Source organism: Cenococcum geophilum (genome assembly GCF_001692895.1).
Source record: "Cenococcum geophilum 1.58 unplaced genomic scaffold K441scaffold_29, whole genome shotgun sequence".
In the NCBI taxonomy this organism is placed as follows: Eukaryota; Fungi; Ascomycota; class Dothideomycetes; order Gloniales; family Gloniaceae; genus Cenococcum; species Cenococcum geophilum.
In genome coordinates, this window is record NW_027137587.1 from 1581910 (window position 1) to 1608987 (window position 27078).

The 27078-nt window shown below is 49.5% G+C and overlaps 12 protein-coding genes across 12 annotated transcripts; 6 read left to right on the forward strand and 6 right to left on the reverse strand.

Annotated features, from left to right (window-relative positions):
- The first annotated feature begins 196 nt into the window (after positions 1–196).
- K441DRAFT_639088 (MFS general substrate transporter) lies at positions 197–2051 on the forward strand. The gene is made up of 5 exons (XM_067646563.1): positions 197–414; positions 513–741; positions 790–908; positions 981–1366; positions 1416–2051. Exons 1-5 carry the CDS (start codon positions 261–263, stop codon positions 1827–1829), a joined length of 1302 nt encoding a protein of 433 aa, XP_067502530.1. The 5' UTR covers positions 197–260; the 3' UTR covers positions 1830–2051.
- Positions 2052–2458: 407 nt separating this feature from the next.
- On the forward strand, positions 2459–4502 carry K441DRAFT_662255 (Aldo/keto reductase). The gene is made up of 4 exons (XM_067649010.1): positions 2459–3044; positions 3110–3196; positions 3270–3634; positions 3803–4502. The coding sequence occupies exons 1-4, from the start codon at positions 2908–2910 to the stop codon at positions 4378–4380; spliced, it is 1167 nt and encodes a 388-aa protein (XP_067502531.1). The 5' UTR covers positions 2459–2907; the 3' UTR covers positions 4381–4502.
- Positions 4501–5573, reverse strand: K441DRAFT_153658 (uncharacterized protein). The gene has a single exon (XM_067640210.1). The coding sequence runs from the start codon at positions 5209–5211 to the stop codon at positions 4621–4623; it is 591 nt and encodes a 196-aa protein (XP_067502532.1). The 5' UTR covers positions 5212–5573; the 3' UTR covers positions 4501–4620.
- A 412-nt stretch (positions 5574–5985) lies between these two features.
- K441DRAFT_567913 (uncharacterized protein) lies at positions 5986–6222 on the reverse strand (the record flags this gene model as incomplete). Its single annotated transcript, XM_067643815.1, has 1 exon — positions 5986–6222. The coding sequence occupies one exon, from the start codon at positions 6220–6222 to the stop codon at positions 5986–5988; it is 237 nt and encodes a 78-aa protein (XP_067502533.1).
- A 398-nt stretch (positions 6223–6620) lies between these two features.
- Positions 6621–7830, reverse strand: K441DRAFT_662261 (putative hydrolase). Its single transcript, XM_067649011.1, has one exon. The coding sequence runs from the start codon at positions 7663–7665 to the stop codon at positions 6799–6801; it is 867 nt and encodes a 288-aa protein (XP_067502534.1). The 5' UTR covers positions 7666–7830; the 3' UTR covers positions 6621–6798.
- Positions 7831–8865: 1035 nt separating this feature from the next.
- K441DRAFT_678558 (uncharacterized protein) lies at positions 8866–10196 on the forward strand (the record flags this gene model as incomplete). Its single annotated transcript, XM_067651171.1, has 5 exons — positions 8866–8868; positions 8924–9033; positions 9213–9511; positions 9553–9799; positions 10010–10196. 5 exons carry the CDS (start codon positions 8866–8868, stop codon positions 10194–10196), a joined length of 846 nt encoding a protein of 281 aa, XP_067502535.1.
- A 190-nt stretch (positions 10197–10386) lies between these two features.
- On the forward strand, positions 10387–12646 carry K441DRAFT_613776 (uncharacterized protein; the record flags this gene model as incomplete). The annotated part of the gene is made up of 2 exons (XM_067645652.1): positions 10387–10475; positions 10533–12646. Exons 1-2 carry the CDS (start codon positions 10412–10414, stop codon positions 12644–12646), a joined length of 2178 nt encoding a protein of 725 aa, XP_067502536.1. The 5' UTR covers positions 10387–10411.
- Positions 12647–12796: 150 nt separating this feature from the next.
- On the reverse strand, positions 12797–15510 carry K441DRAFT_153793 (uncharacterized protein). Its single transcript, XM_067640211.1, has 4 exons — positions 14442–15510; positions 14052–14392; positions 13114–13999; positions 12797–13058 (listed from the first exon to the last, which is right to left on the reverse strand). The coding sequence occupies exons 1-4, from the start codon at positions 15283–15285 to the stop codon at positions 13042–13044; spliced, it is 2088 nt and encodes a 695-aa protein (XP_067502537.1). The 5' UTR covers positions 15286–15510; the 3' UTR covers positions 12797–13041.
- A 214-nt stretch (positions 15511–15724) lies between these two features.
- On the reverse strand, positions 15725–17536 carry K441DRAFT_639104 (glycosyltransferase family 4 protein). The gene is made up of 3 exons (XM_067646564.1): positions 17348–17536; positions 16667–17263; positions 15725–16597 (listed from the first exon to the last, which is right to left on the reverse strand). The coding sequence occupies exons 1-3, from the start codon at positions 17514–17516 to the stop codon at positions 15972–15974; spliced, it is 1392 nt and encodes a 463-aa protein (XP_067502538.1). The 5' UTR covers positions 17517–17536; the 3' UTR covers positions 15725–15971.
- Positions 17537–17645: 109 nt separating this feature from the next.
- K441DRAFT_639108 (ARM repeat-containing protein) lies at positions 17646–22769 on the forward strand. Its single transcript, XM_067646565.1, has 4 exons — positions 17646–18035; positions 18097–18217; positions 18263–19316; positions 19384–22769. Exons 1-4 carry the CDS (start codon positions 17822–17824, stop codon positions 22729–22731), a joined length of 4737 nt encoding a protein of 1578 aa, XP_067502539.1. The 5' UTR covers positions 17646–17821; the 3' UTR covers positions 22732–22769.
- A 279-nt stretch (positions 22770–23048) lies between these two features.
- Positions 23049–24150, forward strand: K441DRAFT_567771 (small nuclear ribonucleoprotein U2, A; the record flags this gene model as incomplete). The annotated part of the gene is made up of 5 exons (XM_067643808.1): positions 23049–23127; positions 23206–23246; positions 23348–23608; positions 23715–23849; positions 23923–24150. The coding sequence occupies 5 exons, from the start codon at positions 23049–23051 to the stop codon at positions 24148–24150; spliced, it is 744 nt and encodes a 247-aa protein (XP_067502540.1).
- A 195-nt stretch (positions 24151–24345) lies between these two features.
- On the reverse strand, positions 24346–25916 carry K441DRAFT_153836 (Fip1-domain-containing protein). The gene is made up of 3 exons (XM_067640212.1): positions 25486–25916; positions 25385–25431; positions 24346–25303 (listed from the first exon to the last, which is right to left on the reverse strand). The coding sequence occupies exons 1-3, from the start codon at positions 25657–25659 to the stop codon at positions 24490–24492; spliced, it is 1035 nt and encodes a 344-aa protein (XP_067502541.1). The 5' UTR covers positions 25660–25916; the 3' UTR covers positions 24346–24489.
- Between the last annotated feature and the right edge of the window lie 1162 nt (positions 25917–27078).

The window sequence follows — 27078 nt, forward strand, 5'->3', positions numbered from 1 at the left end:
CTACAAAAAAATCAAGCGAATGTTTCATCATGCCTCCCAATTCCTTTGCTGGGTATTTTGATATTCATCCCGGCCCAAAGTCCGTCACCAGCCCACCAGCAATTCTTCAGAAAACCCTTAATTCACCTCCATCAGCCTTCGAGTTGGATAATTATACGTGGGGCAGCCGATACAATGGGCCAAGTAATTCTTGTGGCGGAACGCAGACCACACGCACTAGTCAAACGCCCTATACTGGAGCACAAACTCCAGTAACACCAATGAGTCCTAACGAATTGGAGATGAGTAGACCTCCATCCCCAAAGCAAGATGAAGCAACATCGCTTGTCCAAAGCTGGTCAAATCCACCAATGAATAAATGGAGAGTCTTGAGTTGCTGCTTGATTTACTTCGGAAATGGGCTGAACGATAGCGGTACGTAGCTTATGGGAACAGAACCTGAAGTACCACCATCTTGAGTTCTCTCGAAGTTTCCAAGGGGTTCCAAAAAATCAAAGCTGATCTCATCGCAGCTCCCGGTGCTCTTATACCCTACATGGAAAACCACTACCATATAGGCTACGCTATTGTCGCTCTTATCTTCGTCAGCAATGCCCTTGGGTTCATCGTAGCTGCGTTCTTCACTAATATGATTCTCGGCCGCCTCGGGCGGGCAAAGTCTCTAATTTTTGCAGAGCTGCTAATGCTTGCTGCATATATTATGCTTGTTGCTACTCCACCGTTTCCGGTAGTAGTTATAGGGTAAGCTTTCCTAGTTCCTATACTTAAGACTGTCTAACCTTCATTTAGGTTCTTTCTACTGGGCTATGGAATGGCCGTTAATCTTGCCTTGAATAATGTGTTCTGTTCTAATCTTCACCCTTCCACTGTAACTCTTGGATCCGCCCATGGCAGCTATGGTATTGGAGGTAAGACCCTGTTGACTACCCTCTTGATCGATATCATCTTCTTCCCTCTGTTGATACTGATGCCCGGTATAGGCATCATTGGGCCAATTATAGCAACTGCCATGGTCTCGCATGGGCTCCTCTGGTCACGGTTCTACTTCATCACCCTCGGCCTACGACTCTTCTGTATCGCCTCTGCGGGTTGGGCATTTTGGTCATACGAAGAAGAAGCTCCAACCCGACTACTGACTGCTCTGGAACGAACAGCGGGCCGACGAGAAGCAATTGAGGCAGGCGAACCGAGCAAGACACAACTCATGAAACAAGCCTTGAAGAGCCAAGTCACGCTTGTCGGCGCGCTCTTCATCTTTGCATATCAAGGCGCCGAAGTATCTATTTCGGGTTGGGTCATCTCATTCCTCATCAGCTACCGTAACGGTGACCCAGCCCGTATCGGTTATGTCACTGCAGGTTTCTGGGTGAGTTTATTGGAGAAAATCCGGTTGTCAGAAGCTGATTTTATTGCAGGCGGGAATCACCCTGGGTAGATTCGTCCTCACGCATGTCGCTCACAGAGTCGGAGAAAGGTCCTTCGTGATTGGAATGACGGCAGGAGCAATGGCATTTCAGCTCCTCGTGTGGCTCGTCCCCAACGTCATCGGTGATGCCGTCGCAGTCGCGGTTCTCGGTCTGCTGCTTGGCCCTGTATATCCCTGCGCGCAGACGATATTCGCCAAACTGTTGCCGCGCAACGTTCAGATGACGGCGGTTGGGTTCATTGCGTCAGCTGGAAGCTCCGGAGGTGCTGTTGCCCCCTTCACGACTGGTTTGTTGGCGCAAGCTGTGGGGACTTATGTATTGCATCCTGTCTGCATTGGACTCTTTGTGGTCATGCTTATTTGCTGGTTCGTGTTGCCCAGGGTCAGGAAGCGGACGGAGTGAGGTGCTGAGTATCAGGGCGGACAAGATGATGCGGCAACCCGCTCAGCAAAGGGCCAACTAATCTTTCATTCAAAATGCTTTTGGAGGGATCAAGGCTCGCTTCAAGCAGTTATTACCGGCGATCAGTGTTCAGGAGTCAACACCTCGAGGCGTTTCAAACACTTGGAAACAACATGTAATTACCGGTAGTGTTAATATGTAGAAGGCTGCTATCAGACGATCAAGATATCGATTTTCCCATGGCGGTCAAAGTGGCTTTTAGAGGTGTTAAACCAGATTTGGATTGCAAATGCCTCTGCATCGCCCACTTATCTCGGTCTCTCTGTAATCATCCTTCAAGTCGACGGAGTTTGCACAAGTTCAAGATATTCCTCGACTCAATAAATAATGCCTCCGCTTGTAAAGTTCGTAATTACGCTGCTAAAAGCAGTAGAAGTCGGATATAGCAATATTAAAATCGACGGGCCGGACCACTTTATGCGGATGGAATTTTGAAGCTGGTTATGGAGTGGGACCGGATCAGGCCCATATCCAGGCCGGACTAAAATCGGTGGGGTCGCTTCCGAAGACACTCCCGCCCAACAAGGGGACACTCCGCAAAGCGACTCTCGCATTGTAACTGACAAGACACCGGATCATATTCGGCAGCACTATTTCGCTCCATTAAGGCCTGTGAAGGGTGTCTAAGCTTGTGATTAAGGTGCCCATGCAGTAGATCCGTGCACAACTGAAACTCCGGTTTTCTTTCATTGTCGATAAAGACTGGGGGTGGAGATAGAGGTCGGAAATAGCAGCACGACAGTTCCAGAGCTGTTCCATAGCGATGCAGCTCTCTTTGCTGCTCGCATCACTGTTTCGACCGGACGGACCTGAGTCAACTCGAAGATGTCATGCCCATACAAATTAGTTATATAAACATGCCTCTGCTCTTGCTGAAGGCCTCACTCCTCACTTTAAGTCCATTAGTCCCTCAGTCCCTTCGTCTCTTCATCTCTTTGCATTCCTTCGTCTCACCCCGCTACTCCTCCCAGTTAACCGTTAGCCGAGCTTCTATAGCCCCTCTTATCCATCTGTCAACATGTCTAACAGTCGCAGCCCATTCGGAGACATCCCCACTCCTAGGAGTCTGCTCGACTTCCATCGGATCCTCTCGCCCACTGCGGGCGTGCGAGTATCGCCACTATGCCTTGGAGCGATGAATTTTGGAGATGCCTGGTAAGAAGCCGTACTTACTCAACTATTGTTTCCCTTCTGTGAATACAAAGGCTTACCCAATACAGGAAAGATATGATGGGCGAGTGCAACAAGCAAACGACGTTTGAAATCCTCGATTACTTCTTCGAGAACGGTGGGAACTTCATCGACACGTACGAAGCCCTCAACCAACCCCGTCAACCACAGTTTCCACCGCACCTAAGCTAATTCCTGTCTCTGACATAGCGCGAACAGCTACCAGGCCGAAGAAAGCGAGACCTGGATCGGCGAATGGATGGCCGAGCGCGGCGTGCGCGACCAAATGGTCGTTGCCACAAAGTTCACAACCTGCTTTCCTGCGCACAGCCGCCAACCATCCCTGAAAGTCAACTACGCGGGTAACAGCTCCAAGAGCCTGCATATCTCGCTCGAGGCGAGCTTGAAGAAGCTACAGACGAGCTACATCGACCTGCTGTACGTGCACTGGTGGGACTGGTCGACCAGCATCCCCGAGCTGATGCAGTCGCTCAACGACATGGTGGCCGCGGGGAAGGTGCTGTATTTGGGCGTGAGCGACACGCCGGCGTGGATTGTGAGCAAGGCGAACGAATGTGAGTGTCCCTCTATCATACCACCACCCCCTCTTTTACACACCCATACCCAAACACCTGAACACCCAAGCTGCCTGCAGTCTAATATCCAACATCCGCACACTCTTGCCCGACGCGCCTCCCCTCCCAACCCTCCTCGACATAGTAACCAGCTAACCCACCACCCAGATGCCCGCAACCACGGCCTCCGCCAATTCACCGTCTACCAAGGCCACTGGTCCGCCGCCTCGCGCGATTTCGAGCGCGACATCCTGCCCATGGCGCAAGCCGAAGGCATGGCACTCGCACCGTGGGGCGCACTGGGCAGGGGCAACTTCAAGAGCGACGCGGAGCGCGCGCGCAACGAAGGGCGCAAGTCGCTCGGCACGTCCGAAACAGACATCCGGGTCTCCAAGAAGCTCGAGGAGATCGCGACGGTCAAGGGCACGCTGATCACGTCGGTCGCGCTGGCGTACGTCATGCACAAGGCGCCGTACGTGTTCCCGATCGTTGGGGGACGGAAGGTCGAGCATCTGAAGGGGAATATTGAGGCGTTGGGGTTGGAACTGACGGAGCAGGAGATCGATGAGATCGATGCGGCGAGTGCGTTCGATATCGGGTTCCCGATGAGTATGCTGTTTGAGTTTATCTCCGGGAAGAAGTATAATACGCGCATGACAACGGCGGATGTCGGGCCACTGAAGTTCGCTGGGAATATCGACGCCGTGGCGAATCCGGCGCCCATTAAGCCGCATAAGAAGTTGTAGGTTAGTTCACAACCAACAATATCGGCTGTACAGCCCTCAAAGAAAACACCGCGGAGCTTGGAGCACGTTGGGAAATTACTGGATGCTGGATGCTGAATGCTGGATGCTGGATAGAAGGGGGCAGTTGCAGTTGTATGAGAATGCGCTTTATAGAACCAATAAAAACCCCCTCCCTTCTCTCTCCCTTCTCATCCTTCAGCGAAAACCCCTCCGGGCAAATCCACCCTCGCCCTCAACCCCCTAACTAGCTCCCCCATCCTGACCCCCCTCCTCCGCCCGCCGCTCAAACTCCGTCATGTGCTGCCGCATCCACACGCGGTCCCCCGGCCTTCGGCAGCGCGAACCCCTACTCCCACCCCGCGTCGACGTCCGCCAGCACGAAGATGATGTGCAGCGCCACGCGGTTGCGCAGCCCGTGCCCGGAGCCGGACGCAGCCGCAGCTGAAGCGGTGGCGGTAGTGGTGATGGCGGCGGCGTGCGCGGCGTACGGGTCGCTGCTGGGCGCGCGCACGACCTCGTCCCAGATCCTGGCGGTGCCCGCGCAGAGCGCGTTGTATATCTCCGCTGGGCACAACTTCTCGGGCCGGTTTGGGTATTCGTGGCGCGCGCGGAGATGCGCGAAATATGCGGTTTAGCTGCGTCTAGGGATGGGAGGCAAGGCCAGTATGGAAACTCGAATTGTAACGCTAGAAGCCATGAATAGAAATTTGCTGCTAGGGTGGTATAGGGAAGGGGGGAGGGGCGGAGAGGGGCGGGTTTCCCGCCGACGTAGGAGGGCGTCTCGGGGACGGTGTGTGTGAACCGGATGTTCACGAAGAGCGACGGCGTCATGAATTGCGTGGCGTGTAGGTGAGTGACTTGGACTGCGATCGTCACGCTGCGCGCGGGTGAGGGGGATGCTGTGGTGGATGTCGCAGAAAGATGGTGGTGGGTGAGTGGGGTTGGAGAGAGGGGTCGAGCCAATACTGCCGTTCAGAATGGTGGAAGTAATTAAATGAGATGTCAGGACTATAGGGCAGCGAGCTGGTAAGATTATGAGGTAGTGAGATGGTAAATTCATGGGACAGTGAGACGGTAGGATTATGGGGTGGTGAGAGAAGTAAGGCGTAGCTTAGTCCGTGATCGTCATGCACATCCATCCTTGTAATCCCTCGGCGACGAATGACGTTTGTGGGTATTTATCCTTTTGCGAACTTTAGAATATTCAGACGTGAAATAAAAAATGAACACGAAGAATAGAATGAAGTGCAATAATCTTGATTTGGCTCTGTTTGGTGTTGAGGTGGTTTAGACTTTGGAAGGAAATAGAGAAAATCTGGGCTCTTTTGAGCGCTCAGGTAAGGCTATACAGCTTCTCAACGCCTAGGATGTAGAATTCTGCACCAAAGATCGATAGATCTTGACCAAATAAAAATATTAAGAGCTTTAGTTAGCATGTTTCCGCCTTTGAAGTCAGGTTGCCACCATATCCATTCCTTCTTGCCGTTATCATTATTTTCGGTGATCAGGATACGTTGTGCTGATAGGCTTTCTTGAGCCATTTAGATTCCACCGCCTATAAAGTATCCCGTAAGCTCCTGGAGAAGTGTTTGTGATGGAGGGAGGCTATGTAAGCTGCTGCGCAGAGGCGAACGTACCGGATCGATCCACAGAAACCGAGTAGTCTCCTACAGCTCGCTCCCTCTTCTTCTCCGCCAAGGTTCGAGATTTCATTATAAAGTATGAGCCTCCGAGGGACATAAGGGATAATATTGCGATGTTGCGGCGGCTATCGTAGAAGAAAGTGTTAGTCAGGCGAGGTGAACATGAAAAGCGGTCGTAAGGAATACACCAGGTATACATACTTGAAGAAGCTAGTGTAAGCCATTGGGTCGTCTGGGGCGGCTAAATATATTTAATAGAGTTTTAACAACAGCTCTACGGCGTAGATGGTGGTTTAGAGAGAGGTTGCGGCGGTTGTTGAGCTGTTGGACCCTTTGAGCACACGACAGTGACGCCTATGATGATTGCCAAGCTTATATTACAAGACATGTCCTTATCGATAACTTCGAAATCTTAGCGCCTGGTCAACTCTACATCAACGACTAACGCAGAGCACTTCATGCGCATGGCTCAAATACTAGTCTTTAAACATACTTATGGTTATACAAATTACGGCCGGACCTCTACTAGTGTCTGTTATATAGATGGGCATGCCTCCACGAAGATCATCATAGCATTCATCGGCCGGAAGAAACTAGCTCGGATTTTGAGGCCTGCGGATTTGGAACCAAGCTACAGTATTAAAACAAGTGCTTGATTATAAAAGGTAAGGTAATAATTAACGTGAGTTTTTTTTGCTCCCTATTTGCTTTTTCTCCAAATTGAATATCGCTTCAAGATTGAATATATTCAATCACCGTAAATAACACCACCCCATTACAACTTCTTCTCTAAGAACTCCAAAATCAATTTAGCAAACGTCTCCTCAATCCCAGCAAGTGCAAAGTGCCCTCCCTCCACCAAATGCACCTCCGCATCTGGTACATCCTTTTTGAATGCCTCCGCGCCAGGGGGAATAAAAGAAACATCATTCTTCCCCCAGGCTACTAAAACCGGCGGTTTCCTCTCCCTCAAATACCGCTGGAACTCGGGATACATCTGCACATTTGTCCGATAATCATAAAATAAGTCAACCATAGCATCCACAACACCCGGTCTCTGCAACAACGCGTAGTCCAAATGATATGCCTCGGGCTCGACGCGCGCCCCGCCGTCCACGGCCCCATTAACGTACTGGCCCTTGGTACGCTCGAAATCTGTGACCTGGGCCCGGATGGCCGCGCGCAGGTCCGGCGAGTTGGTCGCCCAGAACTCGCGCGGCACTTTCCAGCGCTCACCTAGCCCTTCCTCGTACGCATTGCCGTTTTGCGTGATGAGAGCTGTGATGGCGGAGGGGCGTCGCAGCGCGAGACGCAGACCGATGGGCGCGCCGAAGTCGTATATGTAGAGGGCGAATTTGCTGATCTGGAGAGCGTCGAGGAATTTTCCGACCGTTGTGGTTAGGTTTTCGAAGGTGTAGGTGTAGTTTCGGGATCCTGGGACTTCAGTGAAGCCGAAACCTGGGTAGTCAGGCGCTACGACATAGTATTTGGTGCTGAGGAGTGGCATGAGATTGCGGAAGTAGAATGAGGAACTGGGATAGCCGTGGAGAAGGAGGAGAGTTGGGTTAGTTGGGGAGCCAGCGTAGCGGTAGAAAATTAGGACGCCATCTGCGAGGACGCGGGAGATTTTGGGAAGAGACATTATGAAAACCTTTCAATCAGAGCATTGGTATGTTGCTGTGATACTCGTATGTAGTTGAAAAACTGATGTAGTCAATGCTGTAGTGAAATGCTCAACTAAACACTTGCACTTGCATGACAGTATCATGCCTGATTACTCTCCTAGCTGGTGATATCCTTCCTTTTGTAATTGGTAAATTGACCATTTCCGCGGATTTACAAATATGACGCGAGTATAGTTTGGCTTAGTAAAGTGCAGGCCCCTCACCTGTACGACCACAACTTCTCGCTGACCAACGGAGGCTCATCATCGTCCTGTGGACTTATACCGTTCTCAGTACATCACTGCGATTGTCCAAATTGAGCTGGACGATACTGTCATCAATCCAGGTTACATCCATAGTTGTTTCGCTTGGCGCCAGTTTTGCACTGGAGCCCCTGCAGAAGCGCTGCACTGACTAACACTACGTGAAACAAAATAGCTGGATCCTAGGACTTAATAGCTGAGAGTGGGCGGTAACCTTCAGGAATGACTTAACCGGAAATCTAAGCCCTCAATATCTATTGGAAGAAAATTCTTCAAGATATTCAGCCCTGTTGGTTTCGGCACTGGGGCCAGTTTCATAGCTAGGGCAACAAGTTCACTATCTTGTTGAGATTATATTTATAATTCGCTGTGCTACTTACAGTTTCATCAGCTTAAGATATATGATATTTTAAACATTGACTCTGTCCTTTATATTCGTCGCTAGAACTTTTTTTATATTCTTGTTCTTCGAAAGGCTCTTTCACCAATTATCTTAATCTTTATCCTCAGGAGATCACCTCACTCCTAGAAATGTTTTCTAAATTTCCTAGGGCAAAGCCCAAATTCAGACTTAGTAATATCTATTGGAGGGTTCCCACATTAGTGATATGCTGCTTCATTACTGGTAATGCGCTCTTGCTCATCCTTTCTTTTACAACCACATGGATAAGCATATTGTTAACGACGCCTCTCAACAATAATGGGTTACTAGGGCTGGAACTGCGGCTGCATTCATTGTTAAATTGTCTCTAGCAACTGCGCCTAGTGTTGCTTATACATAGTGGTTATGGTTTTAGTTGAGGATAGACACCCCGAAAGTAGAACGTCTCGATACCATGTTTTCGGTGCTTGGGAATTTACTAATCTTCGATTCTGGCTGCACCATCCTCTGCTGGCTTTACTGGCAGCAGTGACATGGTGAGTTCACTAAAAGCCATCATTTCACTAGCTACTCTTGCTTATAGATTGGTAGGCTTCTTCCCTGTCGGCGATTGTCACTCCTGGGACGATAGTGGTGCAGCCATCGATCATTACCAATAAGCAGCTGCTCATTATCACTCAACGCGACTTTATCTCTGGAATGTACAGTACCATGATCCTGATAACAACACCACCACGTTTGGTGGGGCTTCATCCAGTACGACGCCAGCAGACCTCCCTAGTTTAATTCAAGGGGTAATAACTCCTGTCTCCCGACAGACCTCCGATGCTAACGTCAGTTATACATTAAGATTTGAAGGACCTGCTGTGTCTTGTTCCAGAGCAGACAATACAACCGAACAGTATGTTAACCGTGCGTTTGAGGAGTACGAGAATTCAACCCAATCATTGGTAGCCTTTGCAGGATTTACCCCCCAATTAGGGTTTGGTCCTGGAATGAACGGCTCCTTCGGTAAAGCCGGAGTCCTTAGCGTCGACAATGACCTCAACAACATGTACAATATGCTTGACATGTTCTCCACGGACGCTTCCAAGTTTTACATGCGTGTTCATCTAGCTCTTATTTCATGCGCTTTCTGTAATGCGTCATACCTTGTCTACTTTGATTTATCGAGTAACGGTCAGCAGAATGTCACTGCGAACACTAAGTTTCTGAATTAGTTCACTGCCGGATTGAGAATCCCCGGCTTACCGTCGGACCGGCAGTTAACCAAACCATGAGCTACCAGTCCATCATGTACCAACTGGGCCTTAATATGCATGGTTACCAGAGTTACCCATCAAGAAATGCATCTCAGCCAGATTTTATAACGATGAATGCCCTAGTGGGGAGTCCGCAAATGAATTATTACGCCTTCAATGCATCGGGCCTCCAAACGCTCAAGTCTGGTGGAGAGTTGAGTGGGCGGTACGGAGCGCCCAATCCTTTTGACATCACAACCCGCGCAGCCCTATCCAATACAACTACCAATGCCACCTACTCACCCTTCGTTAATCAATGCTCCTACGAACCAAGGGACCTCGCTATTGCAAGCGGTCTCAGCATTTTCTAGGCGGTCGTCTGCATGATCCTCGGCGTGATCGCCATGGCTCAGAACCGTGGCTTATACACGAACAGGTTCCCCACAGTTGTTAGAGTAACAAGAGATCCGGAGCTTGATCGCCTGATCGAGGAGGGAGAAGATCGGATAGGAACAGATCCGTTGCTGGATATTGCGGAGGCGACGGTGAGATTTGGGGAGAGGGCTGGAGAAAATGCGGCGAAGGATGACATAGCACAACGGGAATGGCCTGAATGGATTTGAGGCATATAATTGTTGTAGACTCTTATGGGATCCTAGGAAATAATTTCAACTCGTTCATTGGAATTGGGATATTACATGTTTGTATGCGTGCTTCCATTCTAATAAACCTCTCTTATCGATAAGACTGAAATCTTGGCGCTCGATCTCTAACCAAAAATGGTTCTTCTGCACTCTTTACCGGAGTAACTGACTGCAAACTCCCCCTCTCCTCCACGATGGCTCTCCCAGCAAAGCAAAAAGCGCGGAAATCGTGGCCCTCAAGGCCTGAAGCCACCATCAGTACGTTCTTCTTCGCCTTAATTCTTGCATCAGAGCTATAATGCTAACGTCTTGCAGCCGACTCGCGTTTCACCAATATCCAAACCGATCCGCGATTTCGCCTACCTTCTAAGAAAAACACACGCACCAAGCTCGACCAGCGCTTTGCGCACATCTTGCGTGATGACGACTTCTCGAAAAAAGCCAGCGTTGATCGTTATGGGCGGAAGGTTGAGAAGGGCGCCGGGAGGAAAGAGCTGGAGCGGTTTTACCGGGTAGAAGGCGAGGATGAGGATGGAAAAGAGGGGAATGAAGGAGACGAGGGCGGCGCTGTACAGGAGGAATTGAGGCGAATGGAGCGGAAGTATGACCCTGCGCGCGAAGGAGGCTTTTCATCGTCAGAAGACGAGAGCACGAGCGAGTCAGATGAAGATGAGGACGAAGAAGAAGCAGAAATTGAAGAGGAAGCCGAATTAGCACGAGGGACAGACGTGCCCATGGGTGAGGTCTCGGCACGCCTCGCGGCGGTGAACCTTGACTGGGACAACATCCGTGCTGTGGACCTTATGGCTGTCGCATCGAGCTTCGCGTCAGCGGATGGGCGGATACTGAAAGTGACGGTTTACCCCAGCGAGTTTGGGCGTGAGCGACTAGAGAGGGAGGAGCTCGAGGGGCCTCCGAAGGAAATCTTTGCCGCGAACAAGACAGCCGATTTCGACGATGAGGGCACTCCCGAACCGTCTGATTCCGACTCTGACGCCGTTGATGAAGAAATCAAGAAAGATCTACTGAAGGAGAACAAAGGCGAGGAGTTCGACCCAACAGCCCTACGCACCTACCAACTCGACCGCCTACGTTACTACTATGCCATCCTGACCTGTTCCTCCGCTAGCGTAGCTAAATCCCTCTACGATGCCATGGACGGCCGCGAGTACCTCTCCTCGGCCAACTTCTTCGACCTCCGCTTCGTACCTGACGACGTGACTTTCGACGAGAGGCCGCGCGACGAGTGCACGGTCATCCCCGACGCATACCGACCCAATGAGTTCGTCACAGACGCGCTAACCCACAGCAAAGTCAAACTGACCTGGGACGCTGACGACAACACGCGAAAAGAGGTCCAGAAGCGCGCCTTCTCCCGGAAAGAGATCGACGAAAACGACCTCATGGCTTATGTCGGCAGCGACAGCTCCTCATCAGAAGAAGAGCCCGACGACGAACCCGAACGCTCGGCTCTCAAGCACGGCAACAGCAGCAGCAAGAAAGAGAAGGCCGACAAGGCGGTCGCGCTCCGCGCCGCGCTCGGCCTCTCTGCGGACCGACCGTCCAAGCCTAAGAAGCGCGAGCCCGGCGCCCCGGTCGGCGACATGCAAGTCACTTTCTCGGCCGGCCTGTCCGCCGCTGCGCCGCGTGGCTCGGTGTTCGAAAACGAGCCGATTACAGACGAAACGACGGTTGAGAAGTATGTGCGGAAGGAGAAAGAGCGGAAGGCGAAGAGGAAAGAGAAGGCGAAGGCGGCGCGGAATGCGGGAGACCCTGATGCAGGAGCTGCAGATGTTAAAGCGGGCGCTGGAGCGAATGAAAAAGGTGATGAGGGAGAAGGGAAAGATCCCTTCGATGATCCTTTCTTCGACGACCCTGCCACTGTCTCGCGCGACTTGGCTAAGGCTGCGCGCCGCGCTGAGAAGGCTAAGAAGCGTGAGGAACACGCGAAGGAGGAGGCTGCGTCCGCGGCGCAGCGGGCGGAGCTAGAGTTGCTGATGGTGGATGATGATGCAGTAGGTGGAGCGGGAATGCGGCATTTTGACATGAATGAGGTTGCGAAGGTCGAGAAGGCCAAAAAGCGGAAAGGGAAGAAGAAAAGAGGGAAGAAGGGGGCAGGTGAAGAGGAGGTCGAAGAGAAGACTGATGGGTTTAAAATGGATGTTCAGGACCCCAGATTTGCGAGGCTGTTTGAGAGCTATGAATTTGCGATTGATCCGACGAATCCGAAATTCAAAGGGACAGAGGGTATGAAGGCACTGTTAGAGGAGGGAAGGAGGAAAAGGAAGGCTAGGAGGGATGATGGGGATAAGGAAGGCACACGGAGGAAGAGTAAGAAGATGAAAGATAATCTAGAGGAGGGCACGGCTGGAGACGACCTAAATAAGTTAGTAGAGAGGGTGAAGGGTAAGACGAGGGCAAGAAGTTAGAGGGCTGAAGTAATCCTGCTGGACTTTATAATTTAAAACTAATTAACGTACGACACAATGCCTTCAGTCAAGCATGTTGGCTTACACCGAAGCTATCCGCCAGCTCTTTTCTGCATTTTTGATTGAGCAGGCGGAACTGCCTTTAGAGTCACGAGGCAATGTGGCTGGAAGAGCCGATCAAGGTTTCAGGGGACTGTTCTGAGAGTTTTAAGGCATGTATTCTACGCTAGAATATCATATGTGATGACGCCTGGGGTGACCACGAAAAGGGAATCTTGTCTAGTGTCGATGTGTACATCAATGCTGTACACGGAGACGCTCTCGTGGCGTTGGTTGCTCTGCAATAAGGATATATAGACTAAAAGGAAAAGGCTATCATGTTGACAGTTGTTCCATCAAAAGTTCATCAAATCTGTAACGACCGTTAGCTTGTGCTCCATTTGCAATGCCTCAAAGATTAGACTTACCCCTTCCAAAAAGTGCTCTTTTACTCCAATCCATAGCCAACAGAATCCGGGTTCTTAGGCTCACGCTCTGCGCGAAATAGATACCCCGCCATAAGTACACTGCCAGCAGTCCTCCAGAAAAGTTCAGTCCGTTGATATCGAAGACGGCTGCATTACCTATATATGCCAGGCTTCCAAGATGGTGATACTCAAAGGCCTTGTAGCAGGCATCGTCAAGATCGCCATAGTCGACTTGGTTGAGCCGCATACCCGGTGCCATCTGTGCCATTTTGTTGAATTTACGGCCCAGATACTGGCCTTGTTGATGCGCGCGCTGTGCTGTGGCGGGTAATGAAGTCAACTTGGAGTCAATCTGGAGTAAAAGTTCTCGTAATTCGCCAAAGTCGAGCGTGCCGCTTTGGTCCTTGTCGTACTGCTCGAAGAGCTTGTCTAGTCTTCGAAGATGGTCTGCAGCTTGCGGGAAGCGTGATTTGACACGTTTGGCAACACCTCGCCAGTCGGCAAATGAGATTTGCATTTCTTCCGGGTTTTTGCCTTTCTCCCAAGCCAGAGTACGAAGGAAAGTCACAATGTGATCAGAGACGTTATTTTGCACGGTGCTACAATCGCCGATAGCGTAGACATCTCCGAGGGGAGCGCCCATAAGACGAAGGTGAGTGTCAGTTTCAAGAGCATGTTTGTTGTTCTGTCCATCCAATTTCGCAGCTAGACGTCGGCAGAAGTCCGTTTGTGAAACGCCGGTTGACCATAGACAGAATCCCATTGGGAGCTCTTTGGTAACAATCTTCCCATTCTCATCTTTTTGAGAGAAAAGAATCTTGTCCGGTTGAACCTCTTTAACCCTTGAATTTGTTAAAACTTCAACTTGATCATGTGCAAAACGTTGCTACAGCACGTATTAGTGAAGCTAAGATATTTCTAAACAATCGGATACTCACCTCGGCATATCTGGAGAGGGCTTCATCATAAGTATTGAGAATGTGGCCCCTGCTTTGGATGACATGTACCGAGATTTCGCATCGGAGAATCTTCGGAAAATATTTCGCTAGATCTTCGTTGAGCATGTCATAGAGTTCAGCAGCGAACTCAACTCCAGTAGGACCACCGCCAGAGATGACAAAAGACAGCAACCTCCGCCGCTCCTCATCGGAAGTAGTTGGAAGACAGGCGCTTTCGAGATTGCGGATCACCGCGTTTCGTATCAACCTAGCATCACTGATGTCCTTAAGAAAATGGCAATTCTCAAGACCTTTCACACCATGAGGGTTGGTCACAGAACCTGCAGCTGTCAGCTCCTCACTGGCAAATAAAGGACGTTTTCTGTATACCGACGCCTATGACAAGCTTATCGTAGGGTAGATAGAAGTTCTCCTTCTCCCCAGTTGGTCCAATTGCAGATATTTCCACAAGCTTCTCAGAAAAGTCCACATCCTCAGCCATCCCTTTCAAGAAATGGCCATTTACTTTTGCCACTATCCTTCTGATCGGTTCTACTAACGATCTAAGCTCTAAAGTACCCACAGTGGCGGAAGGGAGCATAGGAGTGAAGAGGAAGTGGTTTGACGGTGAAACAACTGTGACGTGATAATCGTCCGGATGTAATTGTTTCAGAAGAGCCACACTCCCCCATCCTGTGCCTAGTATAACCAATTTTGGTTTATGTTTCTGGTTTTTCTTTGCTGCGCTATCGTCATCGTCCACTAAGTGCTCAGCAATCGGCAAATTCTTAGGTCCACCTCTCCTTGGATGTAATGCGACTTCCGACACAGGTATATCTTCTTCAATTGAAGGTCCTTCCTTGTACGTACTAGCATCGTATATGAAGAAAGCGACTACGAGCCCGCCGCTAATGGCGACAAATAGCCCAAATGCCGCGAGGCCTTTATAGCAATATCGAAGGAAACGAGATTGAGGAGCTGGCAGAGGCCTTGTGGACGCGTATCGGGGGAGGAGTGGACGTTGGAAGCGCCACTTTATATGTGAGTGGAGTGCCAACGAAGAGGGGAGTTGAGTGCCCTTGTGGGTCGCTGAAGGCCGTCCATTACTGAATGACGCTCGTATAGCTAGGTAAGGACTGAATGTGTGAGGTATCCTGGGGTTTATGAGCGGCGATCGTGTTGCGCTGCGGTTAAGTACGCGTGCTGAGCTCAACCCGGCCTGCCGTAGCAGCATGTCGAGCTTCCGGAAGTGCCGCGCGCTTGATCTGGAGTCTGAGGGGAAAGATACGGGTCAATTGATAGAGGGGAAGGATGCGGTTGGCGCCCTTATATCATGGAGAGTGGTTAAAGAGTGTTTGCAGGAGGGTCGGACGCTTAGGAAGCAAAACTAACGTTTATTTCTTCGCAGCTAGATTGGCCCTGGTGAGTGACGTACTTTGACATTGGCGATCGATGCGGCAGGTCCACTTTCGCACCTCGCCGAATACCAAGAGCTAACTATCCGAACCGTCACCGCTTCCGTTCTTTAGTCAAGGCCTTGAATTAATGTCAGAACTTAGATGTGCGGTTGTAGCTTTAATTGCTTGCACCGTCCGAAACGTTCATGTGAGAGGTCATTCAATACTCTTATCTGACTGTGCAGATTGACGTTTGTTTTTCCTGCAGTGTAATATCGCTGTGCAATCATGGCAGGGTATGAACCACGCTGTCAACACCTGCATTGCTCTTCGCCTGTAATAAACCCAATACAGCTTGCTAGTCAGCATACCGTTCTACTACTTTGTTCATTTAATTACAAATCCTCATATTGCTACATTTTCATCCTATCCGAACTTGTTGTATCAAACTTGAAACTCCTTGAACAATAACAATGTCTGATATGGTGGTATGATACACGAGAACGTGATGCTGAAGCTGCTCTTACGTGTAAACTGTGGTGCGCGATTTGCCTACCATGTAGAAGGCCAATGCTATTAATACCCCGAACAGACCTGCTCCTACAATCACTACCATCATGCTTATCATGGGTACTCTTCCGGCATACATCATATTTTGCATCTCATTCTCGAATCTCTCTGCCATTTTCTCTTTAGAAAATTCCGCCTTGACTCTCTCCTGTCCCCGCATTCCCATCTCCTTCAGCCTCTCCTCTCCAGGCCCATCCTCCAAGGCTGCACGCATCACCTCCGTCCAGTCTTGAACCTTTCTGACGTCTCTCAGCCAGCCGGTCTGGCCATCGATCACAGTCTCTGTTGGCCCGCCTTCGTTGGCTGCGAGCACAGGTATTCCTGCCATCATTGCCTCGAGAGGTACAATACCGAAGTGCTCGTGTAGAGGTGTATAGACAAGAAGACGTGATGTAGATAGGAGTATTGATTTGAAGGCACTCGGAACCGAGTGGAGGAAGATGACAGCTATATCATCAGGGACTGAAAGAGCGCTAATGACTGTTTTCGCTGTGGCATGTTTGAGGTGCAGAGAAGATGCAAGGCCACAGAGTTCAGCATAGGTGGAAACATTTTCCTGAACCCGGGGGTCGTATCCGCCTTCGGAATAGAGATATTAGCGAGCTTTACTCAATATTACTCAATATAGCATATTTGTGAAATATTTACCAGCTATCACCAGCCTTGTGCTCTTCCGCTCCTCCTGACTCAACCCTGCATATGCCCTTATAGCTAAGGCTACATCTTTTTTCTTTTCGAACCGATTGATGCTCAGGAGCACTTTCTTCTTTTCCCAGAGTGGCTTAGCCTTTTCCACTTCCTCCGCTGCATTCGTGTCTACACAAGGGTATACCACTCTTGGTTCTCTGTATTTCAAGTTTGGAAATGCCTTCTCGAAAATGCTCTTCGTGAAGTTGCTGTTAACTACGATCGTATCGCTGCATCCTGTGCTCCAGCTCTCCACCCAATCAAAAGGGCCTCTGTACAAAGTCTTCAACAAACCTCCTTTCTTTGCCAGAAGCTTGTCCGGGAAATGGCAATAGAATATTACCCGCGTGTTTGGCTGTAGTAGCTTGAGCAGCGGAACACTAGCACTGAGTTGATCTACGAAAAATACAGTAGGGCTCAGTTTCTGCAGCTCTGACGAGAGAAGTGCTATTTGAAGTACTAAGTGTATTTGCCTCAGAATCGCGCAAAGAATCGCGAGGCGGCCGAGTATGGTGGGGGGAACGATGGAATTGCCGTGTACGCGTACGTCGAGGGTTCCTTTGGTTTGAAAAGCGGAGTCTCAGCTACCTTCTTCAAAGCCATGAGTGATATGTTGTCGTGATGGTTCGACAAGGTGCTTACCATCGCGGGCCTCATCGAAGCAGTGCCTTGGATCGCAGTAGGAGGTAAAAATGGTGACTTTATGTCCAAGGGTTTGAAGGCCTACGGCAGCATCTATGACAAGACGCTCCGCACCACCGATGCCTAGGTCGGGGTGAAAGAAGACTATATTCTGGGGTTTCGAAGTCATGGTTGTTGTTTTAAGGAAAGCTTGATACTGGTTCTCGAAAATGTGGTAATAATGATAGCGCAGGCGATTCGGCAGGTTTGCCGAGCGTGCCTTGATGACCGCTGCCTGCACATGACACTTACCTTCACCAAGACAAAACAAATGATAATTCATTGCCATTCGAGGATTCATTATCAGGCTCAGGAAATTAACAACATCTCTCCCACCGCTGTAGGCACTAGAAGGGGTGCAAGAACGCAATATGAGGGCGTCGAGGCAGCAACATAACCGCTTTACTTGAGATATCATCACAACCGAAAGTCATCATGGGTCAAGGATACTCCCTTACAACGCTCTCTGCTGGCTCGGCTGGCATCGATGTCCCAGAGCTGGCTGATCTCACATACGAGAAGTCTCTCGGAAATGCGCGTTTCATGAAGTCCATCAGAGCACGACACAAAGACGGCCTCGTGGTTGCGAAGGTAGTTATGAAACCATATTCGAGCATGAAGCTTGACGAATATGTCCGGGTTCTTCTAAGTACAGCATCCGGTTCATTTTTAATTTGTGCTGGTTCTTGGGTTGCTGATTTGACGTCTAGACGAAAGAAAGGTACTTGCTGATGTTCCAAATGCTCTGGGATACCACCGCATCTTGGAAACGAGCACAAATGGATATTTAGTCCGGCAATACATTCATAGTTCGTTATATGATCGCATGAGGTATGTTTTCAAATATTTGTCTTGAACTGCAGCTGATGCACACAGTACTCGGCCATTTCTCGAGGACATTGAGAAGAAATGGCTCTCGTTCCAACTACTATGTGCTGTCCGTGATTGTCATGCTCGGAACATATATCACGGTGACATAAAGACGGAAAATTCATTAGTTACTTCCTGGAACTGGTTGTATCTATCAGACTTTTCTTCGTCGTTTAAACCTACTTATCTCCCAGAGGACAATCCTGCAGACTTTTCTTTTTATTTTGACACCTCTGGGCGTCGCACATGCTATTTGGCACCGGAGAGGTTTTTATCTGCTGGAGCACAGCCCGGAGAGACAGGTGTCACCTGGGCGATGGATATTTTCAGCGTTGGGTGTGTGATTGCGGAGTTATTCCTAGAAACCCCTATCTTCTCATTGAGCCAGCTGTTTAAATATCGCCAAGGTGAGTATGAGCCTGAACACACACACCTCAGCAAAATTCACGATAAAGATATTCGCGAAATGGTCTCCCACATGATCCAATTAGAGCCTGAGTCGAGATATTCAGCGGACGAGTATTTAAACTTCTGGCGTCACAAAGCCTTCCCAGATTACTTCTACGGATTTCTTCAGCAGTACATGTACACCATTACGGATCCTACCTCAGGTCGAAGACCAGTGACTGCAGGAACCGAGAACCTTGGAGAATCCGATGACCGGATTGAGAAGATCTATAACGACTTCGACAAGATCTCATACTTCTTGGGTCAGGAGAATGGAAAAGAGCCAAGCAGAGCACCCCAACCTACCTCCAAATTAGACAATGACCTCTTCCCACTTTTTATCAACATACCGAACTACCAGCACCAAGCCTCGCCTACTTCAGGAAAATCGGTAGATGACGGAACTCTCATCTTCCTCACTATTGTTGTATCCTCCCTAAGGGGCACAGCTAGGGCATCTGCTCGCATTCGCGCATGTGAACTATTGCTAGCCTTCGCGGAAAGAACCACAGATGAGGCAAAACTTGATCGTATTCTACCATACGTGATGACACTCTTGAACGATAAATCAGACCTAGTAAAGGTAACAGCACTTCGCACTTTGACTCAGCTTGTACGTATCCCTTTTCGTCCAACTTCACTTTATTTTCTTTATTTTTAGCAAACTTACTGTGAAACAGCTTGCTCTTGTCTCCGTTGTCTCGCCAATTAACGCATACATCTTCCCAGAATACATACTTCCAAGACTCCAGCCCTTCGCGCCTGGATCGCCGACGAAACCAAGTGCCCTGGTAAGAATGACATATGCCTCTTGTATGGCTACATTGGCCAGCACCGCATCTAGGTTCTTGGATATGATGCAGGCACTACGTGCTGACGGGTCTTTACCCACCAGCGATCCTGAAGCTGAAGATGACAGTATGAGTCATTCTGTGTATCAAACTCTTTTTGATGTAGCTCGAGACGACCTTGTATCACAATTTGAAGTCCAGACTAAAGCCCTTTTGACAGACAGCGACTCGGCTGTCCGACGAGCTATGCTAGGATCTGTCTCGACTTTGTGTGTATTTTTTGGAAGCACTAAAGCGAACGACGTTATACTAAGCCATCTGAATACCTACCTCAATGACCGCGATTGGATGTTGAAATGCGCTTTCTTCGAGACTATCGTTGGTGTAGCAATATATGTTGGGGGTCCAAGTCTTGAAGAATTTATTCTGCCGTTAATGGTTCAGGCACTGACGGACCCGGAGGAGTTTGTTGTGGAAAGGGTCCTGAGATCGTTCTCATCTATGGCAGAGCTTGGTTTGTTCCAGCGATCCAAGACCTGGGAATTGGTTGATATCGTCGGACGCTTCACAATGCATCCGAACATTTGGATTCGAGAAGCCGCCGCACATTTTATATCCTCTGCTGCAAAGTTTCTGTCGATTGCTGATACCCACAGCATTGTCCTTCCTCTCATCAAAACCTATCTTAAAGTGCTTCCTTCGGATCTTTCTGAATTGAGGCTTCTAGATTCGCTGAAGAAGCCATTACCAAGACTGATTTTAGATATGGCTTCGACCTGGGCCATGAAATCTGAGAAAGGGCTGTTCTGGATACCAGCGAAGCAGCAACGAACCTTCTCTTTTGGATCTGCTGAAGATTCAATACTAACAGTTTCTGCCAAAAACCTTGGGCCAAAAGCTCTCAGCCGATTGTCGAAGAATGAAGAGGATGACCAATGGCTCACTCGTCTGCGGAATGCTGGTATGGGCGTTGAAGATGAGTTTAAGCTTGTAGCTCTCAGAGAGTTCATTTGGCGGGTAGCTCACCGCAGACGAAAAGACGATCCCGATACGGTCCCCTCAAATTTCAACAACATCATTGCATTAAAAGACCTAGATATCATTCCTCAAACAGTTTTGTTTGATAATGATAAGGAGGTCTTTGAAAAAGCACAAGTCAAAGATGGGGAAACTTCAGCAAACGAGGAGAGGCAGCCCCGTACAATTGCTGACGCTTTGCTTGACGCGTCCACCTCTGAGGATGGTCACCTGTCTCATCGAAAGAGGCTTCATGCAAATACTCAGGTCGACAAACTAGTACGAGGTGAGACTGGCATGAGAACGAGTTCTACACCGACTCTACCTAGCCTATCGTCATCGCCTGGCGCACTACGATCAGCTCAAGACTCGCCTTCCTCTGATGTTGAACTTCGTCGTACCTCTCTTCAAGTACCTAGATCGGTACCCAAAGGCAATGATTCTCCTGGCGGACAATCTCCAGTTAGCTCCATCGGCGGTATCACCCTGGGCGAACATAGTCATGTTGTTCGGCATAGGAATAGCGCCATAAGTCTGTTAAATCCCAACGACAACAAGGCTCTTCCTGAGACTGGAACAACTTCGACGAATGCTTTCGGTAAGGTTGACGGTGCAAGCCAACGCGACTTCATGGCAAGAGGTCGGCAGCAGTCCCAGCTTGCAGTTGCCCAAGAACAGCACCGGAAGAGCCCTTCGAGGATCAAGTACAAAGATGCGCATAACTATACTGGCAATGATCCTAGTATTTTGAAACTACTAGACTCTCTTTATTTAGAGAACTATCCAGTTGATGAGGTTGAGTTTGGGATGCAGATACAACCAAATAGCAGGCGTCTACCCATTAAGCGTGGTAACGGTCAAGCATCCTCATCCACCAATCCATGGCGCCCTGAAGGAACACTAGTGGCTATGATGGGCGAACATACCGCTGCTATTAGCCGTGTTCTTGTTGCGCCAGATCACTCGTTCTTTATTACTGGGTCTGACGACGGTTCCGTCAAAATCTGGGACTCTGGGCGTTTGGAACGAAATATTGCACATCGATCCCGACAAACTTACAGACTGGCTGAGAGTACGAAAGCCTCAAGCCTCGTGTTTGTCGAAAATACCTACTGTTTCGTATGTACGGGTACTGATGGCAGTATCCACGTGGTCAAAGTGGATTACAGCCAAGTGCAAGGTGGGACGAAATACGGAAAATTGAAAGTTCTACGGCAACACCAACTTCGTCATGGCGAGTATGCTGTTTGGTCTGAGCACTACAAGAGCGAAACTCAGTCAACGTTGGTTTTGGCCACCAATACTTCGCGAGTTATTGCCTTGGAGTTGAGAACAATGGCCGAGCTCTATGTGCTTCAGAACCCTCTGCATCACGGTACACCAACCTGTTTTTGTATCGATAAACGACATCACTGGCTACTTCTAGGCACTACTCATGGTGTGATAGATCTCTGGGATCTTCGATTCAAGCTGCGGCTTAAAGCCTGGGGCTTCCACGGCTCATCTCCTATACATCGGATAATTCTTCAGCCAGTTCGATCACGCAAAGGCAAGGTATACATCGCAGGCGGTACCGGCCAAGGTGAAGTAACGGTCTGGGATCTAGAGAAGCTCCTCTGCAAGGAAATCTACCGCACAGGTTTGAGCAAGGATAGCCCCAAAAGCATGACATTGATTGATGTGGATGAAGAAAGGGCAGGTGGCATGCTAGGCCGCTTCGCTACATCACTGGAGCCTACAAGTAGCACAAGCATCAATCGTGGTATCCGATCCCTCGCGATAGGCACACAACCTCCCGACGATGGAAGCGATCCAAAACAATTCTTCCTAGTCACTGCGGGCCCTGATTGGAAAGTCCGATACTGGGATACTGCTCATTATGAAGCGTCCATGATTGTCAGCGGCCTAGAACTAGAGGAGTCTAAGCCGCAATACAACATCAGCCAGCCGAATCAGGAGACCATTGTTGTTACTGAGCTGCTGTCACAGCCACAAGGCCAGCAGTCGTCGACTTCCAACGTCCGAGATAGCAGCCGAACCCCTAATACGTCAGCGAGGAGGGGTTCTACAAAGCCGTCTAGGTCGTCTATTATTTCCTTGCAGCAGCAACACCTGTTGAGAAGTCATCTAGATAATATTCTTGATGTAGCTTTATTGGAGTATCCTTATGGTATGATTATATCGGTGGACAGGTCTGGCATAATTTACGTGTTCCAATAGGTAGCCTAGACAGTAGATGAATGGTTGACAATTCTAGCATCTCTAATTAATTGCGATCTTAATTTGAAAGATTTCCCATGACATAGCAGGGCAAGCGCTCTTCGCCTGAGGCGGGATTTCCCAAAAAGGCGCTAGTGCACCCGGTATTTTTCAATGTCGAGAAGTTCCCATTCATAACAACGCGACATCGTGCCCCTCCCACAGACCGACTACACTCTAGTCCTCTCCCAATAAATCCTCAAGAAGGATATCCGGCTTGCGCCGCGGTACTCATCAAACAAACAAAAGATATCTTCAGAAAGGAGAAACGGTACAAAATGAGGCTAACAGCGGACCTAATCCAGAACTCCCTCTCCTACATCAACCCACTCACAGAACGCGAGCTGGACCTACGAGGTGCGTACTCGCTGAAAGGGGCAGATACTACGCTTTTTTGAGCTGCATTAATATCAATTCTCTTTTGCGAGGCTACAGGACACAAGATCCCCGCTATCGAGAACTTGGGCGCTGCGAAGGTACGTTGAATCCCTCTCATTATACTGCCTCGCACGCTGTTCTAGACCGGACTACGATTGTAATGCTGTCTCTGACTTCCGGTTCTTCTGGGACCGTATAGGACCAAGACGCGATCGACTTTACCGACAATGACATTTCACAACTATCCAACTTCCCGCTCAGTCCCCGTCTGCGCACCCTCCTACTTGCACGTAACCGCATCTCAGTCATCCATCCAGCTCTTTCAAAGTCGATACCCCACCTGACGACGCTGGTCTTGACTGAGAACCAGATTTCTGAACTCGCGGATCTGGATCCGTTGGCGGGATTTCTGAATCTGACACATTTGGTCCTGTTACAGAATCCGGTTACAAGTAGAGAAGTGAGCTTTCCATTTCCTGAAATAAGACTCCAGACGTCTGTTGGCCAGTTCGCAGATCACGGGTTTGACATTTAGAAGCATACTGATAATATGAATCTTTCGACAGCATTACCGCTATTGGGTCCTCTACCGCTGCCCCTCAGTCCGCTTCCTCGACTTCCAAAAGGTCAAAGATTCCGAACGCAGCCAGGCCAAGGAGCTATTTGGCACGGCTAATGAACCTTCAGCGTTAGCTTCTAAGGTACGTGCTCCCCCACTTCATTTCCTTCGTGTTGTTCTCGTCCAAATCTCCAACTAACTACATTCCTAATCAGATTATGGGCATCAAAACTCGCACCTTCGACATCCCATCTGACGTCAACGGCTCCGCGCCCGGCTCGAAGGTCGCCCGCGTCAAGCTGACGGACAAGGAGAAGAAGCGAGTGGAGGGGCTGATTAGGAATGCTAAGAGCCTGTCGGAGATCACGAGACTGGAGAAGGAGCTGAATGAGGGACGGATACCTGGGGGCGCGTTTGGAGGCGGAGATGAGATAGGGGAATAAACACTGAAGACACTAATATGCCTAGAGGATTCTCTTATATGGGAAACAGACAAAACTCGGCGTTTGTTCTAGACTGTATTTGACTAGGGTCATGTTAAGCTGGAACTGCCGGGAGGAGCCACTTCCTGTGCGCACCCATCATATTGACATCTTAGTGTCATTGAATTGTGAAATTAATGACCGGATTTATTCTTATATTTCTTTTAGATGCCGTTCGGTGACATCTGTAGTGAATCTTTCGACGGAAGACTCGTTGAAGCGACCACCAAACCCAGCTTTAGGTATCCTACACCCATCCAACCAAAAAACGCCATCCAATGCAAGAAACCTTTCCCTAAACTACCATCTTCTCCCTCCACCGCGTCCACCTTGTCCCCTTCCACCATACTGCTGTCCTCCGCCTTGCTGTTGCGCATAATTCCCGTAGCCCTGTCCATAGCCTTGTGCCTGCGCCTGTTGCTGCTGCTGCGGCGCCTGCTGTCCGGGCATGCCACCGCCCGCCATCTGCTGCTGAAAGCTCGCCATGAAGGTATTAAAATCCAGCTGGCTGGGATCCGTAATCCCCTGCTGCATCATGACAGCCTGCATCGCGGTGGCCATCTCCTCCTGGCTGCCGGGCATGCCGGGCATGCCCATCATCGCGGCCATGGGGTTCGCCATGCTGGCCTGCTGGGCAGCGGGGCCCGTGGGCGCGCCGGGGACGGGCGGGGCGGGAGAGGTCGAGGGGACGGACGTCGCGCCGCCGAACATTTGCTGGAATTGCGCCGTTTCGGCTTTCTGGGTCGCGAGCGTGCCGGTCATGGTCGCTTGTCGCTGCCGGTACATCTCCCAGGTGAATTCGTCAAAGCCATAGTTGAAGTAGTCGGATTGGTCAGCGCCAGGAAGTCGCCATGGCTTCGTGTTCTCCGCGAGGTCGGCGTCGATGTCGGTTTGGGAGATGGGCTTGCCGACGGGTGGGTAAACTGGGTCGGCATTGACGTCAATTGTGGAGGTGCGCACTTCGGGATAACTGGAGCCTGGCTGCTGTGGTGCGGAAGGGGCGGTGGGAGCTGAGAGGGTGGCTTTGGGTGCGGATTGTTGCTGGTGTGTTTGCGAGCGACTCGAGGTTTGGTCGGTAGCGCGGGGGTCTTTTATAGAGTCAACCGTGGATTGGCTATGATAGTTAGTACTTCTTACAAGGTAACTCCAAGAGGTATGCTGAAAATTTGGGGTGATTGAGATTGGGAGAACTCACGATATAGGCTTTTGAGCTTGGGGTCGATCAGTGATGATCTCGATATCCTGAAAAAACAGTCAGTAAATGTGAGAGCTAAAGATAGAGCCGTCGGCGCATACTGAATCACTGCCCTCTTCTTCTTCCTCTCCAGACTCGAGCTCTTCGTCCAAGTTGTCGTCCTTGTTATTGGCCTGGCCGTTGGCAGAGGCGTCCTGCTTGCTTTGATCACCGCTGCCAGGAGCATTGGCCGTCCCATCATGACCGTAGAACTCATCATCGTCTTCTTCCATCATTTCCCCTAGTCGAAATCCACTTGCGGTCTTCTAAAAGGTGCTCAGGAACGGTGATATATGGGTATGGCTTTGCGACTTGCGCGAATTGGCTGGGCTTTTAGTCTTGCGTTCTAGTTCCCAGAATCCAGGCCGTATGTAAGAGCGTCCAAAATAATGGATACGAGGCTGTAGGTTCCTTGATCAAGGATGAGTTTAGCTTTGGTAGGATCTCCACTAGTGGAGGTTCTTGGGGAGCAAAGCGAGAAGTTCGGCCTTCGATCAACTACAGTGGTGTTCACGGCTCGGCTGAGCGCCCGCTCAGTCGCTGAGCCGCACGTGATACATACGACCCCCGTCGACATTCGCGGATGTCCACGGCCGAGCCTGCAGCCAAGCCGTGGACATCTTTGAATGTCTTTACCCCTACTAATCGAGTCGCTGATGCGCGCGTACTATTGGCCTATTGGCCCAGCCGTGCGCCCGTTTATTACCCTATGCGGTAAGGTTACTTATCCGGTAGGTATGCTTTCTCTACCTCTCCTCCCTAGTCTATGTCTGCGTATATAGGAAAATAGGAACCCCCCCTTAGGGCGCAGCTTCTCTAGCAGCGTCCTATATATCTTAAAAATGCTATTAATTAGTTGCGTAAAGATTAACGTCGCAAATAATGCCGAACTACGCGCTAACGCGTAGAGTATCTTTACCCTTATGCGTTCCAAGAGACCTAAAAATATGTCTCTAAATTATAAGCCAAAGCAGAAAGAGTTTAAGGTAAGTAGGTAGGTGCTTTATAAAGTAGTATATTTATAACTAACGCGTGTCTTCCTAGGCCTTTTATAAGCGGAAGCAGTACTATAACGGCGATACCATTATAGAAGAGAAGCTACTTCTTTTCCTTGTTAAGAAGGTTATAGGCTAGCCACTAAAAGTAAAAAGCCGTAAGGCTAGTAATAACGTGCCCTAGGATAAGACGCGGCTCTCCTAGCGCTTAGTTTACGGCTATATTACTACCCTAACGGACCTCTACTAGATGTAGAAGGGTATAGAAATAAACAGCTACTAGTCCCCGCGGGAGAATAATGTTAGGGATTACCTAAAGGTTTTATAATAGAGGAACGCGTAGCGGGAAAAGGAGCAGTTTATAAATAAGGGTAGGAATACGCTACTTAACGGATATATAGAGGACGAGTTTAAGAGCGTCTACCGCAAGCTATAAGCCCGCGGAAACTCCTTACTAAAATACTACCTCCGTACGCTTATAGATATCCTACTAAGCCACTATATACTTACCTATAGCGGCAATAGGCGCTCCGCCGAGATCTTAGACCTATTTACTTTTAAATTTAAGGGGGAAGGTTTTACGCGCTATATACCCCTAATATTTACTATATACGCTAGTAAGTAGAACTAGTATAGCTACCTTAAAACTATTAGAGCTCT